The 21,339-nt window shown below is 35.0% G+C and overlaps 1 protein-coding gene and 1 long non-coding RNA gene across 7 annotated transcripts in view; one reads left to right on the forward strand and one right to left on the reverse strand.

Moving 5' to 3' along the window:
• Window positions 1–918: 918 nt before the first annotated feature.
• Window positions 919–2,500, forward strand: LOC132127290 (uncharacterized). The gene is made up of 2 exons (XR_009427508.1): window positions 919–1,641; window positions 1,884–2,500. It is a non-coding gene; the product is annotated as an uncharacterized LOC132127290 (long non-coding RNA).
• Window positions 2,501–4,182: 1,682 nt separating this feature from the next.
• The window catches only part of myom1b (myomesin 1b), a 40,264-nt gene continuing 23,107 nt past the window's right edge, over window positions 4,183–21,339 (reverse strand). For 3 of the 6 annotated variants that reach the window (XM_059539049.1, XM_059539073.1, XM_059539040.1), the window contains 23 exons: window positions 20,276–20,293; window positions 18,006–18,202; window positions 17,792–17,918; window positions 16,714–16,898; window positions 16,155–16,269; window positions 15,386–15,542; window positions 14,032–14,138; window positions 13,891–13,935; window positions 12,726–12,862; window positions 12,472–12,616; window positions 12,326–12,385; window positions 12,170–12,237; window positions 11,963–12,076; window positions 10,783–10,870; window positions 10,450–10,488; window positions 10,238–10,343; window positions 8,733–8,896; window positions 7,934–7,970; window positions 7,807–7,829; window positions 7,666–7,721; window positions 7,365–7,580; window positions 4,556–4,979; window positions 4,184–4,474 (listed from right to left, as the gene is read on the reverse strand). In XM_059539049.1, the coding sequence (XP_059395032.1) occupies window positions 4,314–4,474; window positions 4,556–4,979; window positions 7,365–7,580; window positions 7,666–7,721; window positions 7,807–7,829; window positions 7,934–7,970; window positions 8,733–8,896; window positions 10,238–10,343; window positions 10,450–10,488; window positions 10,783–10,870; window positions 11,963–12,076; window positions 12,170–12,237; window positions 12,326–12,385; window positions 12,472–12,616; window positions 12,726–12,862; window positions 13,891–13,935; window positions 14,032–14,138; window positions 15,386–15,542; window positions 16,155–16,269; window positions 16,714–16,898; window positions 17,792–17,918; window positions 18,006–18,202; window positions 20,276–20,293 (2,789 nt within the window). In that variant the 3' untranslated portion in view covers window positions 4,184–4,313. Of the gene's footprint in view, window positions 4,475–4,555; window positions 4,980–7,298; window positions 7,581–7,665; window positions 7,722–7,806; window positions 7,830–7,933; window positions 7,971–8,732; window positions 8,897–10,237; window positions 10,344–10,449; window positions 10,489–10,782; window positions 10,871–11,962; window positions 12,077–12,169; window positions 12,238–12,325; window positions 12,386–12,471; window positions 12,617–12,725; window positions 12,863–13,890; window positions 13,936–14,031; window positions 14,139–15,385; window positions 15,543–16,154; window positions 16,270–16,713; window positions 16,899–17,791; window positions 17,919–18,005; window positions 18,203–20,275; window positions 20,294–21,339 lie in introns of those variants that run through there. The other 3 variants (XM_059539067.1, XM_059539058.1, XM_059539079.1) reach the window with 3 other exon arrangements.

Genomic DNA, 21,339 nt, shown 5'->3' on the forward strand with positions numbered 1-21,339 from the left:
AAGTATGGAAACTTTGTTTCCTTTGCTCCTACATTTGCCATAGGTGCACACGTGACCCATACGTCTGCACAGCTGCACGTCTTCCGGTTCCCAACAGTCAACAGAAGTGAGAAAAAAAGTGTTTATTATGTTTGAAATCTGGATATTTATCGTACAAAAATGCATTGATTGCACTGGAGCCGTTTGAAAGACGTTTTATTACAGATGCACGCACTTTATTTTACATCTTCTGAACTGTTGACAACAAACACCCGCTTACCCCCATTGAAAGGCTTGGAAGAGCAAGGACAATTTTTAATATAACTTTGATTGGATTGGATTATTCTGAAAGAGGAAAGTTACATACACCCTGGATGCTTCGAGGGTGAGTAGAAGATAGACAAATTTTCATTCTCAGGTGAAGTAACCCTTTAGCTATAGGGCCACACACACCGCTGGAACATCTTCATAGTACCAGAACTAATTATGGAACTACCCACTTTTGGACTTTTTTGCTCCACCGGAACTAGGTGCTATTTTAGTACCGGACTGCCTTTTTTGAGAACCAAATTAGATCCTACTGCGGAGAAGGGTCTAACCAGCACAGCTGTACTACCTGTGACGTAAGAAGACATTGATTGGCCAGACGTGTTTGAAAATGCCCTCACCAGCAATGATTTAATACGGCGTGTAACATACTGTTAACACTGTGTCCACTTATTTCGCAAGTATGGAGAACAACGATAAATGAATCGATGCAGGCACTTGAGCAAATGTAGCACTGCCAGTTGTCGTTGGGGATTCTTAGTCCTCCTTTCCGTTCTTTCAATCACTTTACATATACGTCGACATTCCATGTCCATTATTGTGAAGACACAATGAGACCCGTGAGACATAACAAAAACACAGCTCTGATCACAGTGACCTCCATCCTCCTGTTGTTAACGTTTTCTTCTTTGTTAACGTTGTTGAACACCGCACACAAATGGCATCGCTGTGGACCGGCTTATGTCACTTCTTAGTACACACTGCTGGTGCAAATGCAACCCTTTGAATGGCACTGGGAAATAGTTCACTCAAAATCGTCCCAGTACTTTAATACTGTATCTTTAGTTGAGGAACTAAACTTCGCGGTGCGAAAGGCCCTTATAACTTTGGTTGCAATTACCCATGAGATCATGTACTGAATTGTAAAGTGACAATGCATTTGTCACTGTATGTATGCATTATACATACAGGCTTCAAGTAAAGCGCTGACAACTGAGACATATATTAAAGCAGAGAAACAGAATGAGAATCCGTTTAAAAACAAAAACTGACTACAGCATTTAGAAACTTTGTATTGATTATTAATTGGAAGAACGAACATGATTTTGCAAGTTTATCTGGTAGGGTGCTAGTAAATCTACTGATCTTTTTTCAATCATAAAGAGTCATTTCTCAGAAGTTAATACCACACAGAGCAGTCAGAACAGCTTTGTTTGTATGTGGTTAATATAATGATGAAGCTATGAGTTTTACAAAATGATTCACATTCTGGGTGGAACCAATATTGGATCCAAATGTGGACCGCAGTCCATTTATTGGAAGAAAAAAAATGCCTGAAAAGAAAATCTTTTCAATAATTTTAGGAAAATTGAACAGGGATGCACAAAGATATCGGTTGCACTTTATTTTACAGTACGTGTGCTTACATGTACTTATAGTGTACTTACAGTGTATTTATCCAAGAAAGTTCTGGTAATACAAGGTAACTACATGGGGTGGGGTTAGGTTTAGGGGTAGGTTCAGGTTTAGTACCTAGTTATTACATAGTTATTGTAATTACTATAATAAGTACATAGTATGTACATGAGAAACAGGACTGTAAAATAAAGTGCTACCAAGATATCAGTAAATTGTAGCAAACTTGACCCTACACCAGATCTAGGTCAATTCACTGATCTGAATTTTCCACACATCACTAAAACCTTCAACACTAACGTTTTTCATCAGTTTTCAATAACCTCACCAGGCTTAAAATAGAAATCACCTCACCCAATGACTGAATGAAAACGTCTTTATGCCTTTTCCCAAACTCAGACATTATTACATACCATTTCCACCCAGTTTTTGACAGATAAATCATTTCTTTCAAAGAAGATATTTTACCTACATATACATTTTAAATGCATAAATAGTATGGCAGATTAGTTTTATTTTATGTGAAGAACACATTAGATATTTTGTCTATAGAACAATCATTTTACTGAAATTTGTGCAAAAAAAAAAAACCTGCTCCTAGATGTGTTTTTATTTCGATTAACTGTAACTACCTGAATCTTTGTATCTTATCTAACAATTTATAGAAAGTTTCATCATTTTAAATGTCATGTTCACAATCATGTCATTATTGCTGCCATCTTCGTATCTTTCTTGTAGAAATTCTAGAAAAATATATACAGTAAAAATCAGAATCAAACTGCTATAAAGGCGTGTGAAGATGAATCTCATCAGCAAATAAATGTCCTGTTATGAATAATTGGATTTGGAAGTCTTGTGTTTGTGACCATTTAATGAGTGGCTTTCTGCATCTCTTCTATTAACCAAGGTTGCAAATGAGGTAAAAGGTGATAAACATGGAGTAACAATAACTGAGGTGTTGGTTTATTGATGATTGTCATTTAGTAATACACTTATTGCTCAATTGTTTGGTTCTACATTTTATTTAATCAAACATTTAAACATGCATACATGAAATGTTATAGTAGCACTACTTGTAATAGATTAATACAATAATAACATAGTTTAGATTAATATATTGTGCTTGTATTGTTTTTTTTTTTGCAAGCTAATTTAAATAAAACATCTGCTAGGTGAGTGTCGGTAAAACTACTGCAAGCTAAAACAAAAAATATATTTTTTAAAGATTTCCAGCAAAAGGGCAGTAGATGGGTGGATGGTGAAAAGTGGGTGTATTCAATTACATTTAGTTTTCTTTGGAGTAACATGTAATGACTAATTGTACACAATTAAACCAGGCATTGTGAAATTGTGCTATTTAAAAATCAGATTCATTCTCTCGCTGTGTAGGCGTTTTCTACATAACAGCTCACTGTGTTGCGTTTATATTCTGGGGTCATCTGCTTTTATATTTTTAATAAACTGTATACCAAATTTGGGCTTTTTATATCACTGTCTTCGTTCAGCCGAACGCAAACGTTTGCACGAGAACGCCAAAGCTTTGAATTTTTTTTCAACCCACCATTTTGTACTTTTAGGGGCTCCGTAAAAACATTTGAGTTCTCAGAGAAGCGTTGTGTTTTGGTTCGTGGAATAATAAAATAAATAAAACCATCTCGAGATTAAAGTCATTATAATGCAAAATTAAACAAAAAATTTCAAGAAACTCATTAAATTACGAGAAAAAGTTGTGTTTCCAGAAAAACTGTCTATAACTATAGGATCATTGATGGCTACGCCTCCTTCAATAGAATAAAATGACTGTAACCATCTGTACAGCCATTAATGGAAATGCCTTGAGGTTTTAGTTTAGGTCAACAGCTATTGAAAATATTAATATATTCTCTTTACACTATGACAGCAGCATTTTTTAGCGACGTGTTACACTAAGTGGAAATAGTGATTCTATTTACTTTAAGTAAAAGTAGCAGATATTTGCAATTAGTGTAAATAGTTATCAGATGCTGTTTATACAGTTCTTTTAAATAGTGACAGATATCATTTGCACCTCAGTATTGTTGTACATTAACAGTTTATTCGCAACATTTTATTTTTCTCGATTTAATGTTTTATTTTTTTCTCAAAACACAATGACTTTATTCTTGATTTTTATTATATTCAACATTTTATTTCGACTTTTTTACTCAAAATGTATTGTTTTTTTTTCTCTCAAAATACAAAGACTTTATTCCCAAAATTGCTGTTAATTCTCAACATTTAATTTTGACTTTTTTCTTGGAAATTTTGAGTTGTATTTTTTCTTGAAAAACCATGACTTTATTATTGAATAAAAAATTTGTTTTCATCATTTTATTTAGACTTAAAAAAAAAAACTGCAAGTTTAATATCGCATTATAATGATTTTAAATCCTAAGATGTTTATATATATATATATATATATATATATATATTTACTGCTTGGCACTAATCATCTTCCATATTTCAGACAACGCAAAGGCCTTGAAATATAATTTTACCTCACATCAAACTTTTCTAAAGCACTGGTGAACAAGCAAAGAAAAGAAATCTCTAAAAGCGTAACTAACATGGTTCATGTCCTATATCAAGATCTAAAGCATATTAATACAGTTAAGCTGTGTCCTCAAGCATTTTTAATCATCTTTGGTTTCACACACATTTTCGAGGTTTTCGGTTTCAAGGGCTGGTGTAGATTCGTCTGGTTCTGATGAAGTTGTGGCCTCATGTTCTGTGAGATGCATGGCATCAACCAGCTCCGTCTCTGAGGTGGATAACCCCAGATTATCCACAGAATCTGTATTAAACAACAAAACCCGTAAATCACATTCAGGTCTGTATTTTCCAGGTGCATGTGTATTCCTGCACCATTTCTCACCTTTCAGCATCGATGTTATCTTCTCATTGTCCATTGATGTATTGGCTGACTTCTCGCCTGATGTGGGAGTGGAGGGTTGAGGAGTGGATGTGTTTGAGGTGGAGAGGATCAGTGTATCTGACGTATGATTTTGAGGGGTCGGGGAACCTGGGGATTGGTTTTTGGGGATCTGAGCAGGTGGGGTTGAGGAACGTTCTATACTTGGGGTTTGATTTTTGGGGGTTGGGGTAGCTCTAGTTTTATTTTGGGGGTTTGTATTGGCCGGGGTTGATGTTAGGGTTGGGGCAGCTGGGCTGGGTGTTGTGGGAACTGATCTGGTTGAAGGCGTTGGCACAGGAGTTGTCGGTCCAACAATTACGTTTCCATCTGCGTCGGCCAGATATGACATCACACCAAAATCGACCATGCTTTCGATCACATTCAACTGGCGAGAGCAAGAGGCACAAGTTACGTGGACATACAAGTGCAGTTCTCATATTAATCTTGATTTTCTTTTTTATCTGTATTTTGGATACTATACATAATTCATTATACCCTGAGAGTGGGAAATTTGGCGAGGTAGTGAGGTGATGTGAGTTGATCTTGTATTCTTGTGTGTCTTTGACCAAAAGTACATGCATACAGAAAGTTTCTAAAATGCACTGCATAATGCAAATCTACCCTTATTCCTTTACAGTAATTTTTGTTTTTACAGTTGTGTGAATACTGAATAAAATCATGTTCGTTGCTGATGTTTTGTATTTTTACACTAGTAAACTAGTTTTTCATGACTTGAATTTAGAGATGCACCAATAAACAAATCAAGGTGTGACTGTTTTTCATTATGGCATAAATTGATAATTTTATTATTTGGAATTAAACCCCCTCTGCTGCACTAAAAAAATGTTTTTATAAAAAAACCTTTTGCTTTTCAATTTGTTGCAATTTCTACAGTTTGTTAATGTACTAAAAGAGATTTTTGCTCTCTGAGTAATAATCAGTTTGCTTTAGGTGTGTAAAGCCAAAAAAGTCAATGCAAACAAAGAGATTGCTGGATGCACACTGAATTAAATCCAGACTGGAGAAAGTCTACTACACTATACTTGTTTAAGTAGTTTATATAAATAATATATAAATAACAATATAAATAAAATATATTTTTCATAAATATATATTTTCCTTCTCCAGTCTGGATTTAATTCAGTGTGCATCCAGCAATCTCTGTTTGCACAGGTTGTTAAGGAAAATAAGGTAAAGCTTTATTTTTCAGTGTCCTTGTTGCATGTTGCATGTACTTATTATATGCTTAACAGTAAATTATACATAATTACGTGCAACTAAGACTAAACTAAACCCTAACCATATAGTAAGCACATGTTGTTCATTAATATTACTCGATACTTAAATATATAACTACACTGCAATAAAGACACCTTAAAATAAAGCATGTAGTATTGTTCCAGTGGTGCATATTTGCCATTTATTCTGAACATTTGATTGGGTTATGAAAAACAGTATTTATGAACTGTTCTGTGTGAGTGTGCATGTTAAATCTGAAGTTGAGGGTGAAGTTAGTGACGGTGTTCAGGTTGGTTCCAGATGACGGGACATCATCCGTCTCAGATGCAGATTTCAGAAGAGGAGGGATGTGCATGATGAGGAAAGTGCGAAGACAAAAACAAGGGACACACAGAGAGGAGTCGAGAGAATTTGTGCTCCATTTATTGGAAATAACAGAGGAAGTCATCATTATCTGTGAGGTCAAACAGGAGGTGAAGTCATAACTGGGATCATACATGCAGTGATTCATTAGAACATTTTAGAGAATCCACTGAAATCTTAATCGAAACGGCAGGGGCATGGATTCATTTAAACACCATTTAAAGATTTCTTTTCAGCATTGATGGTAATATGGACGATTTGATGTTTATTTGTGAAACTAAGCCGCTGCTTTTCAGGACAGAGTAATGATAAGCTATACAGAAATGGAGCATCCATTTGTCCCTCAATTCAAAAGTGTCAATCTTTCATGCACTTCAGTGCACCTGTTTCTTCTCAGTAAAACTACACTCACAACTACCTGGAGTCAAACTGCATTCATTCTCTAATCTGGGCTTTAAAATATTTTACTAACACCATGATGGAGAAAATGGTCAAGTAATGCAAGCTCTGAAACTAGATCTATACAGAAAAAGATTTGTTTCCAATTATAGCACTACTTTGACATTGATGGATTAAAACTTGGACCAACTCTTTTCAATCTGCAACCAAGATATTAGCACCATGGTCTAATGGTCAAACGTTTGGAATAATTATGATTTTTTTTTTATAAAGGCTTTTTTAAATTCTCTCATGCTCATCAAGGCTACATTAAAAAAAAATACAGTAAAATTATTTCATTAGAATGATTTCTAAAGGATCATGTGACACTGAAGACTGGAGTAATGCTGCTGAAAATTCAGCTTTACATCACGAGTATAAATTACATATTAAAATGTATTTAAATAGAAAAGTGTTACTTTAAATAGTACAAATATTTTGCCTTTTTACTGTATTTTTGAACAAATAAATGCAGCCTTGGTGAGCAGAAGATTCTTTTTTTTTTTTTTTTACATGAAAAAAATCATAATTATTCCCAACTTTTGACCAGTAGTGTAGCTTCAGATTGTCAATGTAAATAGGGTATAACTGTCAACGTGTCATCTAAATCTTGCAGGTTTTTTTTTTTTTTTTTTTTTCTAGTTTTGCATTATCCTAATGTTTATTTTTTTCTCTTTGGTTTGTTTTATTTTTTCTTGCCGGGTTCCTCGTCTGGGAGGAAGACACTTACGGTGAAGTCGCCGCTCTCCGTACCGTACTTGTTCTTTACCAGGATGCTGTACTTGCCGGAGTCAGACGTATTGACGCTAGTGATGGTGAAACTGGCAAACTTGCCCGACTCAAACTTCAGAATGTAATGATCGTTGGAAACCATCTCGCGCTCGTTCTTTAGCCAGGTGACCTCGGGTACAGGGTCGCCCGAGATATTGCAGGTCAGGTTCAGAGACTACGAGAGAGGAGGGAAGAGACAGTTTTGTTATTTTTTCGTCATTTTTGGCTTTTCAAGCCATACGGAGAAGCATGTAGACTACCTTGCCCTCTTGGATGGTCACAACATCAGGCAGACCACCTGCCACACGCGCACGATCTGTGAAAAGCATAATAATTAGAAGATTTCCGGTACAATCTACAGAAGAAACAATGGCAATGAAGGCTTAAGCATATATACTCACTTTTCTCTGCAATAGCTGCAGCCCTGAGGGAAAAAAATGAAGATGGGACAAGATCATATCATTAGTTAATCAGCCGCTCAATCTGAATAGTATCTGTCAAAAATCACAAATCATTTTTGGTACTCACTTGAGTCTTTGAAATTCAGCAAATGCATCGTCAAATGCTGAAAATATAAAAATTCTATTTAAATGCATGATTTACATAAACAGTCTGTCTCAAAGCCTCCTGAGTTACCTAATTAAACAGCATTTTAAGTTTCTCATTAAATATAGTCCTCATTTTAAATGAATATATATTTTTTATAAATAAAAATTAATAGTACTTCTAAAAATCCTACACTCCTATGAGTATAGCCTAAAATCAGTTTTGGATTGGATTATAAATGGATTATAAATGGATAAATGGATTATAGTCTAAATTTTTATTAAATGCAATTAAGCTGAACTTTAGAGTCATTTTGACCCACTTAAGTAGTACTTCAATACTTCTTTATAATAACTTGTATTGTCTTTGAAAGTACTGCAGAATGTACAGATAAGATTTTATGATAAACTAAAATATTCTCTAATGCCATTTCTATTGAAACTTGTATTTAATATATTTAAATATATCTGTATTACACATTACAAAATATTAAATATGCAGTTTAACACATTTTAAAAATATATGTACATATTTAAATTTAACACACTACAGTTACAGTTGCAATCAAGTACTTTATTACTGTACTTTATTTAGTATGCTAGGCACACATCACATAAGTGTACTTTGAAACATTACAAAAGATTATAAAAAATGAAATTCTTTTCACTCATTATTCAGAGGAGAACGGATCTGACTGTTGCAGTCAACACTCAGTCGCAGTCGTAATATAATGAAGGCAGCAGGCAGCAAGGTTTGGAGCATGTTCTGTGTGTTTCCTCACCTTGTCCAGCCAGCTCCACAGTTCTGCGCAAGCCTCCTTTCCCATCGAAGAACTCAATGGCGTATTTGCCTTTATCTTTCTCTGTGGGTTCAGATATTTGCAGCCACAGCTGCTCTCCCACCACTCCGCTCTTAATGCGCTCAGTGAATGCAATCGCAGCGTCCCTGATAAACACACACATACACTACAGTGAACACTAGTTACAGAGAAACTAATAATGTTGGTTTGTGAAAGCCCACATACTGATGTTGTACTTAACGTATTTAAATTGTATGTTGATTTTATATATATATATATATATATATATACACACACACACATACAGTACACATAGTATGTAAGCTGCATATTTCAGTACATAGAACAAAATTATTGCTGAAAAAAAATTCCTTACAATATAGGAAGTAAACCATAGCCACGGATTAACTAAAATGAAGTAACAAAAGAATAAAATGTGCATGTGTCTCGTGAATGACACTGTGTATTTTTCTGCATGTCATGTGTGTGGCTCTGTAATTTAGAAATTTTCAACATTTACATAAAGTTTTCGGACTAAACTTAACTTAAAATATATATTAGGGGTTGACTAGTCGACTTTAATGCTCTGCCATGACGCTTTAAGCTTGACGTCGACTAGTCGCTGGTCCTAAAGGGGGTGCAACAGGATAAGAAATATTCAAAGGACTTTCACATTTATGCTCCGTTTCCTAACAGTTAAAATGACAAATAAATGTATATTCCAAAAGCTCCACAAGACATGCGTGATTATATTACTGGATGCTCGAAACTGAACGGGAGAATGCACATTTTAAACAGCCAATTGTAGAGTAAATTAATCACCGTTCTAATCTAATGCTGCACTGTAACACACACACATAGGCTACAGACAGTAGCTCATACGTAACGCGCAGATCGCGTGCACAGAAACATTCCGCGCCAAAATTTACTGTCAACACTGTTCTGTGATTTCTCAATAAAATAGCTTAGAAACTGAAAAGTTCAACAATATATTTCTTAATAATTAAATCCCACAGCGTCACTACTAGAGACGATTCCATGTAGAATTAATTCACACACGCGATCGCTCTCACTAATGCATTCACATAAATGTAATCTTTACTGTGCTACTTTATCTATATCTGATTTAGAACGAGCCGAAATCTGTGAGAAATATAACGACCCAAAACTTGCATTCTATTCATTTAATAACTGCGTGTTTTTGTTTTTTTTAACAAAGACTAGTCTCCCTATTCTTTTTGTATTCTATTTGTTTTCTTTTTACTTATTATCAAATGCACAAAAAGCAAAAAAACAAAACAAAAGGGCTTCTAAAACTAGCTATTGCTCTATTTGTTTTCTATTCCATCTATGTTCAGTGGTTACCATTAGCTGTTCATTTTGTGCTCAACAAAAGAAGGAGACTCATACAGGTTTGGAACAACTTGAGGGTGAGTAAATGGTCATTTTGGAGAACTGTCCCTTTAAACAGAGTCACATGTTCTTACTTGTGATGCCAGGTGACATGCAGCTCGTCGTTGTAGTAGCTGACGAAGGAGTAAAGCCTGATTCCCTCCTCAGTGCTCTGGATCTTCAGTGGAGTGGAGGAGTTCGCTGGACAGAAAGAACGTCATGCTGCTAAAACTATACGTTTAAATGTAAAGATATACTGTGAGAGTGAAGATTAATTTAGGTTTGAAAATGATGTTGTAAGTCTTACCAATAACACTGAAAACCTGGTTCATCAGGTCTTTGAATCCTGAAAAACACATGATTGAAAATCAATTTGAATGAATTATGATGAGCAACAAACAGACTGATAATATCAGTAATAAACAAGAAATAAGTAGGTCAAAAAGGAAAATTTGGAATTTTTTTGTAGCGATTGTTGTAGGAAATCTGTGGAATGGATTTAAATATGATCAAATGTTTTACTGGAGCTGAGAGTACAAGCGTTAATGGACGATTTTGATGTAAAATATATAGCATGGCATTAAAAATACAGCACAAATTAGCTATAAAAAATAGTAATAGTACTTTCGAATCCATTTACCTTGGTCTGTGAGGTTGAGGGTGGAGGTGTCTTTGCCTCGATCATCCTTCAGAACTACTTCATATATACCGGCATCTTTTTTGGAGATCTGCCATTGACATACACAAACACATTTTTTTGTTTTTGAGATTTACACATCATCTGAAAGCTTATAAATAATCTTTCCATTGATGTATAGATTGTTAGGATTATATACAACAATATTTGGCTGAGATACAACTATTGAAAATCTGGAATCTGAGGGTGCAAAAAAATCGAAATATTGAGAAAATCATCTTTAAAGTTGATCAAATGAAGTTCTAAGCAATGCATATTACTGATCAAAAATTGAGTTTTTATATATTTACAATAGGAAATTGACAAAATATCTTAATGGAACATGATCTTTACTTAATATCCTAATGATTTTTGGCATAAAAGGAAAATCTATCATTTTGACCCATACATTTTTGACTATTGTTGCAAATATGCCTGTGCTCCTTATGTCTGGTTTTGTGCTCCAGGGTCACATATGTTTGTGATTTATACGTTAATATATATGTCAAAACAGTCATTGTGTCAGTTTATTAATACCCCGATATATTATATTGTTTAACATTAAACAAGTGTTTATATCATTGTATTGTATGTTATAATCTACTTGCTATAAAAAATAAGACTAGAATAGATTTTTATCATAAATAAAACATAATAATGCATGTATTTCAACATGCTGCATAGTTTTATTATCTGTCCTTTTTAAACCCATTTATTCCTATGAAAAAAATTAACTGTGGCCATGAATTTAGAAATCATTGAGCATGATTTATTAATTCATTAAAAACAAAGCAATGATTTAACTAAAACCAAGGAAAGAAGGAATACAATGTGCTTGTAACTATTGGGAATGACTTTTTCACGTCATGTGCAGGGCTTTGTACCTTTAATATGTTTAGGTTTTACGTTATATTTACGTTATATTAGTTAATTATTGCAGGATTTTCAGTGTTTGTATTGCCTGTGCAGTTTGATATGAATAAAGGAAGATAGCCATTTACAGTATAATAACATTAGCAATACCAATTAACTTGAACTATCATGAACTAAACATCTCCCCTTATAATTAAATGCTTGTGGAGGCCATATTTGTCACCTGGTCTATCGTTGACCATGTTTTCAGTGTCTGGATAACACTGCTCACCTGAGTGATCTCCAAAGTCAACACTCCTTCAGAGAAATCCAGTTTCTCATTGACCTTGATCTCTCGTCCATCCTTATACCACAGCGCCACAGAGTCTTTCTTCATATTAGCAACCTGCGTCACATGTTAATATGCCAATAATAAAGAAATGGCCAGCATTACAGTTGAATGGGAGTGTTTAATCAGAGAGAGAGAGAGACGTCTCACCTTACACTTCAGTCTCACACAGCACTCAGGTGTGACTTCATAACCGAGATACTCCACGAAATGTGGACCTTACAGAGCATGAACGGCACGATTAATGCACAAGCACAGTGGGTATACAGTATTATACCAAATAATACTCCACATATATAATCACACCTTGCTTTCTAATCCATTCTTTTTTCTGGAACTCTGATTCCTTCTGTAACTGCTTGAACACTGAAGGAAATGAGATGGTGTTATTGGTACACACTCTATACAAGAGATGCATATATATGTATGTGCATATGGACTTCCAAATGTACCATCTCCAATCAGCACTAGACTGGACTGGTTGGTGGCTTTGCCGTCTTGAAGCTGGAAAGTGAACGTTCCCTCGTCTTCTTTGCCCAGAGACTCCATGAACATCTCAATGACGCCAGTATTTTTATCAAAGTTCATCTTGTATTTCTACAACACAGAGAAAGTGTTCACGCAGAAGCAAGCCAAAGGTCTATTTCCAGTCAACAGCATGTGTAATGCTTCATGTGCTGCGTGCTTGTTTCGGTGTTCCTCTGACCTCTCCCTGGTGGATCACATTGTCATTGAACACGTATTCAACTTTTCCATTGGCAGAGATTTTCTCAGCCTGCAACCAGAAGCGAACCCTGCCCTTCTCCAGCAGCTCCACGGCCAGCTCTGTCTTCAGAGGGATGACTGGAGAAGAGGGGTGAAAAGGTTTTGAAATCATTAATTTTGAGCTGAATAATATCTATTGTTTTGGAGACCTGTGGCAGGATGGGAGTTGTACTGAACCTTGATACATATGCTCTGTTTTTGTATTGAAACGCAATGTCGTAACCAGGCATGATGCAATCGATAAACTGCCAAGCAATACATCTTTCATGGTGAACAAGATTTTGTCTTAACCATGGGTAAGTGTCAGACGGCACAATATTTTGTCACTCTTGTTAATCTAATTTATAAAATCCTACATCACAGAGCTGTATTTTAAATGTAGGAAATGTATTTTTTTTATTTTTTTTTTTATTTTACACATTAATTTGCTTTTGTTTATAGAGCACAACAGTTAGTGGTTAGTATGCTATTTTAAATACTGTATATTTAATAGAACTACTCTTGTGAAAAATGTCTATTGAGCAAATGAATTAAAAACTGCACTATTTAAAACACTTACAGTGCCCTGTGAATGCATTCATATCCCTTCATTTTTTCAGTTGCTGTTTTATGTTAAACTGCTTTAAATATTTTATTTCCTACATCAGTCTACACTCCATACAGTATAATGGAAAAGCATCAAAAAACAGGTTTTCACATCTTTGCAAATTCATTAAAAATAAAAACACTTAAATGATTCCATTGCAAAAGTGATGTCACATGGATTATTCAATGTCCTTGCTATGCTTCTGAGCCTTGATCATGTTAGGAACTTTACTGTCTATGAGAGGGTCAGAGAGCTCCTGGATTTCATCAAAAATATCTTAATTTGTGTTCTGAAGATGAACAAAGGTCTCACGGGTTTGGAACGACATGAGGGTGAGTCATTCATGATTTAATTTTCATTTTGGGGTGAACTAACCCTTTAAGTGTATTACTTTCTCAAGTATAAAGCATTATTTCTCTTACAAGTATGCTGAAGTGTACAGGATTGATCAAGTGCTCACACTTTCAAAATGAAGTTAATGAAACGTTTCAAGAGTGCATGTGACGTGATGTTTACTCACTGGGGAATTTGTGTTCGTGGCTGATCTTCAGGAGATCTTTTAGAGCTGCGAGGGACAGGACAGAGAAGGGATCAGAATCAATAACCAGCGTTAGCTTGGTAAAATCAAACATGTAAAAATGAAAACGGTCAGTGAACTCACTTTCCTCAGAGAGTGTGTAGCTGGCAGAGGCTGCATCAGTGTGTGTCACAAAACAAGAGTAGATGCCCAGATCTTCTTCTGAAGGGGTTTTAAAGATGGCTTTGGACCTACAGATCAATATCGAAGAATTACTGCAAAGATGCTAATTTTCTTTTTTCTTTTTTTAGATACAGCTCTGGAAATGTGATTTAATTATTTCCTACATTTAATAAATAATATATTTTTGTAAATATCCAGCCCAAGAGATTTTAAATATGATCGATTAGAAGGTATACAAGTTGGATTGAAGGGATAGTTCAACCAAAAACACAAAGTCTGTCATCTTTTAAAACTCTAATCTTTCCACAAAAAAAAACTATTATTTTTTATTTTATTTTCATATTCTCTCATTATTTTGTTAATCCATAAAAAGTCAGATAACAAACAGAAGCTCAAATGTGCATGCAGAACCAATGAGGTCCATCAAGCATATTTGAGTCATAGATTTGCTCAGTTTACCAAAGATATGGATTAAACCGCTCTGTTCATATGAATTATTGGTCTTTATGTATTTTTTGACACTTGAAAATGTTGACTACCAAGGCTTTCAGTGAATGCACAAAAATGAATATTAAAGTAATAGTTCACCCAAAAATTGAAATCTTGCGGTTAAAAATCATCTTAATGACAAACATGTTTCTTATAAACATGCAACTTCTTGCTTCTCAAGACATTAACTGATGGAGTGGTGTGGATTATTGTGATGTTTTTATCAGCTGTTTGGACTCTCATTCTGAAGGCACCCATTCACTGCAGAGGATCTGTTGGTGAGCAAGTAATGCAATGCTACATTTCTCCAAATCTTTTCTGGTGAAGAAACAAACTAATCTAAATCTTGAATGGAGTAAAGTTTCAGCAAATGTTCATTTTTGGTTGATCTATTATTTTAAAAATGCAGCAGGTAGATGCTATGTATTCTATTGACACTATGTAAGGAGTGTTTTCTTTGCAGTAATAATGGTTATGGATGCTATCTAGTGCAAATAGTGGCAGATATCTGCTCCCCAGTATTGTAGCACATTATTAAACAGTATACAATAATAATGTATTGAGTGTAACTTAAAATGTTAAAATTATTAAATGGATGCTGCTTTGGGATAAAGCGCGCCCTAACCCTAAACAATAAAAACCTGTGGACGCACGCTATTTCCGATTAAATTATTTTCCTTCATTTTTATAAGAATAAAAGTGTTATGGGTTTGGTACAACATGAGGGTGGTAATGACAGAGTTTTCATTTTTGGTTGAACCAACCCTTGAAGACATTATTTTAAATATCAATAATTGAACAAAACCCATTTTACGCACACACTTACTTGCTACCCTTGGTCTCTAAAGTCATGCGTTCAGGTTCTGTCATTTCCATGTAGTTCTTGGACCAGACAAACTTGGAGTCAGCGGTGAGGTTAGAGCACTCAAAATTCAGTGAAATGACACCATCATCGTCAACATTCACGACTATCTCAGCCGTACCTGTGAAGAAAGAAATAGCTTGTTGGCTTTTGTTGAGAGTTGTTAGGACTTGCCGATTTTGGTTTGTTTTAGGGTTAACCTGAATTTAAGAAGAACTCTAGACAGACGCCTCACTTCCTAAAGCACCCACTGTAAAGATGATGTGTTTGTGTTGTTTTGGTCTTTCCTGTTCAGTCTGATATAGCCACATATGGTTTTGTTCAACATATACTCTGAATCAAGTTCAGCGTGGCCTGCTTCAACTTAAAGTCAACCGTATTTACAATCCTTTTCACTACTGTAATAACCGATTTCAAACAGGATATTCAATGGAAAAATGTCAGAACTGCTTTTATCCATCAGGAATTGTTTGGGTCATGAAAAATAGTCTCTATAGAACCTGTGTTTGGAGGATAGGGGTGGAAAAATAAGGAGAGGTGATGTCACCCCCCCCCCCCCCCCAAAAAGAAAAAAAAGAAAAATGATTTCAAGTTATCTGAAGAAAGATAATGAAGACAGGTGAATTGTACACAAGTATTTTTCATTACACATTATTTTAAGTTTATGTGCCATATCTATCTAGTACAATAATATGTTATTATTGTCAAATTCTGGTTTAGTTCAGTTTAGTACCTGGTTTAGTCACTGCATCAACTGGTTCTGTAGGATCTGATGCTTTTCCCACACCAGCCTTGTTCTGAGCACGCACACGAAAAACATACGATTCCCCCTCCTTCAGATCCTTGATCTAGGACAACAGAAACAACATTTACTACCATAAACCTACCCCTTGTCAAATACCTAATTGTATTAGATGTGAACTTTGAGTATACTTAAAACATTCAAAAGTACATTTAAAAAAACTTTACAGTACTTGCAGATAATATAATATTAATGAAATAAAAGGTCACTGGAGTGATTTAAAGAGAGACACTTTCATGGCACACTTAAGTATACTTTTAAGAAATTTACTTTTTGTCAAATTAAAAGTTGTAAAGTACATTTTGAGTCACTGGGTTTTAAGAATTTTGTGTTAATGTGCAATTAAGTGTCCTAAAACGTTGCATCAATTTCACACTTAAGTAAATTCTTAAATACACTATATTATTTACTGAAAAAGTGTTTGGATTTAAACATTTTCTAAAGAGTACTTTTTTCTCAAGGGTATACCAATGTCACAATGCATACAAACCTTCATGAATGTCTTGTCAGTAGCTTTCTCATTGACTCCTCTCCACATCTCAAAGTCTGCGTCAGCCTCTTTGATATCAATGTAGAATCCATTGACAGGATCACGACCCTGATAGACCGGCGCTTTCCAGAGCAAGACCAGAGAGTCCTTACGCACCTCCTGCACTTGGAGGTCATGGGGTGGTCCTAAAAACAGGTTTTTAATGTAGATAGAGCCGATGTGATGAATGAAGTGAAAATGTACTTTTAGTCTTTAAGTTTAATAGTCTTTAATTTTCAGATTGAAGTTAAATATCATATGAACACTTCTTCTAAAATTCAGAAGCACATGCTTTAAAACTACAGTCTGTTTTATTCTAGTGGAATCATAACAGTCATGGGAAATTTATGTTCAAATAGGTCTAGTTTTTATTTAGCTTTTTTTGGAATATATAGAATCCTTAAGGATAAGTTCCAAATTCTGATTTTAACTGGATTTCTTTAGGATTTTTTATTTTATTTTTTATTATGCAAGTAAAGAATGTGACAATGTTTATAGGTGCCAAATACAAAATGACTTGGACAAACGAACATATATACTGATAGCTAACATTTCAAGATCATTCTGATAACTCCTGTAAATGTATTCTTGTAAGTGTTAGTATGGTATGTGTGTGTGTGTGTGTGTGTGTGTGTGTGTGTGCGTGCTCTTGTTTTTGTGTCATATCAGGACACAACTCTGTATAATGACATGGGTATGACACAGGTATTACAAGGAAAGGGTGACTTATGAGGACATAACCCATGTCCCCATTTTTCAAAACGCTTATAAATCATACAGAATGAGTTTTTTTGAGAAAGTAAAAATGCACAAAGTTTCCTGTGAGGGTTAGGGTTAGGTGTAGGGTTGGTGTAGGGCCATAGAATATACAGTTTGTACAGTATAAAAACCATAACGCCTATGGGATGAACACACTTTTCACAAAAACAAACGTGTGTGTGTGTGTGTGTGTGTGTGTTATTGTATCAAGGTGTGTGGGAGCAAGCATACAAATCATTGAGTATCTAACAGATTTATAACATATTTCATGTGTGTCTACCTGGTACAGCAATAGTCCACTCCTCACACTTGAATGTCTCGCTGGGAAGAGACGGGATGCCCACACCAGCCATGTTGGCAGCACGTACCTGGAACTGGTACAGCATGTTTTCCTTTAGCTCTGAAACCTAGACAGAAAGACAAGGTTGGAGTTCACAAATCAGCCACAGCATGGTCTAATATTTTACTTGTTAATACACAAATGTCCTACTTACTCTGTAAGCTCGCTCACTGACAGCTTTAATATTCGCCTCATGCCATTTTCCCAGGACTCCACCGATGACCTCACGGTAATCAACGAAGTAACCAGTGATGTCAGCGCCGCCGATGAAAGTGGGTTGTTTCCAGGCTAATACCATCGAGTCCCGCACACACTCCAGCACAGAGATGCCGTAGGGTGGGGTGGGTGAAGCTGGCATAACAGAACACTACAGTTAGCAGTGAAGCATATTTACAGTATACAGGAAATTATGATAGACTGAGCGTGTACCAGCGTATGTGGAGTAACATATTTAAACCAAACACAGAACAGTAAAAATACAGACTGGCACTAAGGAGGGTATTGTATAGTATGGAGGTGTCCAGCATATTGCCAGTTGTGGCTGGTGGCATAAAAGAAGCCAAAGAGGATCCCTTGATGCATTTGTGTGGATAGTGATGTTATTTGAGGGTTTCAAAGTCTGCAGCTGAGAAGACTTACCATGTATTAAAATTCCTGATTGGAAAAACCAGGTTAGACCAGTTTAAGATGGTCATGTTTGTTTTTAGAACTGTTGTAGACCAGCTTGGATCAGCAAGAAACCATTAGATACTGGTCTTATCTGGATTTTCCAATGTGGTTGTGGTTGACCAACCAATTGATTTTAGCAGTCTTATCTGCATGTTGCATAACTACAAGCACAATAAAACAACTGCAATATGCTAATTTCATGAGAGTCTTATGTCGACCCTTGTAAAAAAAGAGGTTCACTTCATTGTACTGAATGTGCACTTGTAGTGAATTTTTAAATCTTAAAATTATATTTTTTAAAAACAGTTCTTGCAGATAATATAATAATGTAATAAAAGGCCACTTAAGTGACTTAAAGAGAGAAACTTTCATGTCAGTTTCTTAACACACTTGAGCACACTTTTAAAAAGTGTAATAATGTAAAACTTTTACTTTTACACCATTGTAAGTTATTTAAATTAATGTTCACTAATCTTTTGTTTCAAAAACACACTTAAGAACAATAATAAATCAAATAATCAAATGCAAAGTATTTGATTATATTTTTAACTCTAGTATGTTATTCAATACATTTAGAGCTAATATATTTAAAATTTATTACATTGCAAATTATTACATTACACAAAAGTGTAATTAGAAATGTGTTTAAATACATGATGTACACATTTCAATAGAATTTACATTAAAGTATATTTTAATTTACCTTAAATGATTGTGAATATATTTGGCCTATCAAAAATTTGGCATATTTCAAAAATTATAAAAGTAACTATAAAATGTACTTAAGTCTTACTTAAGTGTGTCAAAAATGCACTCTCTAAAGTTCATTTAGTTGCATAGGATGAACTTGAGTGCTTTTTTGACCCACTTAAGTGTATTAAATGTATAATAAAAATGTGTATTAAATCTTCTAAATGTATGTAAACTATAGTTTATATTTGCATTTAATAGAAATGTAAAATACAATGTTTTTATTACATTGCAGTTAACTTACAATTAAGTGTATGAAAACATTATATTCAGTTTGTATTTAAGTATATACTGTTAGATTATATTCTTTCTGTAATTAGTACTCTTTTTAAAAAATGATAAAATGTACATCTTTTCCTCAAGGGTCAATCTGACAATAATGAGCAAATAAATGATTAATGAGCGGATAAGTGGATAAACTGCAGTACACTAAATAAGTGTTTCAAAAGGATAGAGAGTGAAAATTCAAGATGCAAAAGAAGTGAAATTAAAAATGAATGGAAAAACAACAGGAAAGGAGAAAATGGAGGCAGGCCAACTCTGAGGAGGGATGGCGATGGGTGACGTTCCAGAGAGATGCTTTTCTCTCTCTCTTCTCACCTGCGCCTCTTCGTCCTCTCTTTCGCTCTCCTGCATTCTCTTGTTCCGGAGAAGAGTTTACGGCAGACTTACGACTGTCCGGCAATTCTGTTGCCGACTCCTTAAGGATACATTTGGGCTTTAACAATTCAGTGCTAGAGTTTGCAACCTGTTTAGTAGTTTCCTGCCCACAAGCAGGTTCTGCTTCTCGCTGACTGTCCCTTTTGCCCAGTTTGCCTTCATCTGATGCAGTTGGATGGCCTCTGTGGCCAGTGTTTTGACCCCCTCCCTCAACCCTCTTGCTAGCATTAGCTACGTGTGTTAGATGCGTGTCAGCAGGGGAGTGCGGCGCTGCATGCCTGCCCACTCCGCAAGAGCTGTGCTGGGTTAGTTCGACCCCATTACCCCCTGACTCCAGACACACACCATGAAGAATACCGCCCCCTATAGGAGTTAGCAGAGAAACAGCAAGAGAGAGCAGACATGAATTCAAACACAATCACATTCAGAATGCTTCACATTTAATTATTTTAGTCTAACTGTACAAGTTCATCTCAGTAGAAAACTTAAGCATAAGTCTGTATGCATGCAAGAGATAATCACATTTGTTTCTGCAATATTCTGTTCAAATTATGAAAAGAGGCAATGAAAACAAGCAATAAAACAGCAAGTTATTTTCAGGAGAAATGAGCTAAGGGGAATGAAAGGAAAGTTTAATTTAGGCAGATGATAAAGTTATTTAGTTTAGTTTGTGCATTTTAAAGTCACACAGGTTTAAGCAATTGTTAAACCTTTATGAAAAAAGGAAATAACAACATCACACTATTGTGTTACATCAAGGCACATAAAACTCAAGTATATATATATATATATATATATGTGTGTGTGTGTGTGTGTGTATTAACAGAACAACAGTAAAATTGCAATACTAATATTTATGGTTTATGGGTAGTTTTATATTTTAACCGGCACCGATTTTTCCTCATATCTGAAGCTACGTTAAAAATAGTATAACTTTTACAATATGAAACTACTTTTGCCAATCAAAATTTTTTATTATTATTATTTTTTGATCTTGCAAGCTAAAAAGCAAACAAACAGAGACAGCAATCAAAAAACACTCTTCTAAATAGATCTCTTTGCATAATGTTATAAAGTCCAATTCCAATTTACGCTGTTTTATGTTGAATTGTGTTTTATTGTTGTAATTATTGTAAATGTATCTGTTCACATTGAGTTTTTATGCCAGAGAGTACTGCTTTGATTAGAAAAAGGTGTGTTTAATAAAAGCTTGAATAAGTGAGCATGACGCTCAACAGAAAGTCTCATGTCTGTTAAAGGTCATGACATAGAAAGCGTGAAAGACATGCAGAAGGGACGGGTTTGAAAAGATTGAGGGAGTGGGAAGGAGTGTACGTGGGAGAGTGGGTGAGCTGGTTTTGTAGTCACCACTATGTTGGATCAGTTGTGACCCAAACTAGAGGAGGTCT

This window comes from Carassius carassius, chromosome 3, assembly GCF_963082965.1.
Source record: "Carassius carassius chromosome 3, fCarCar2.1, whole genome shotgun sequence".
In the NCBI taxonomy this organism is placed as follows: domain Eukaryota; kingdom Metazoa; phylum Chordata; class Actinopteri; order Cypriniformes; family Cyprinidae; genus Carassius; species Carassius carassius.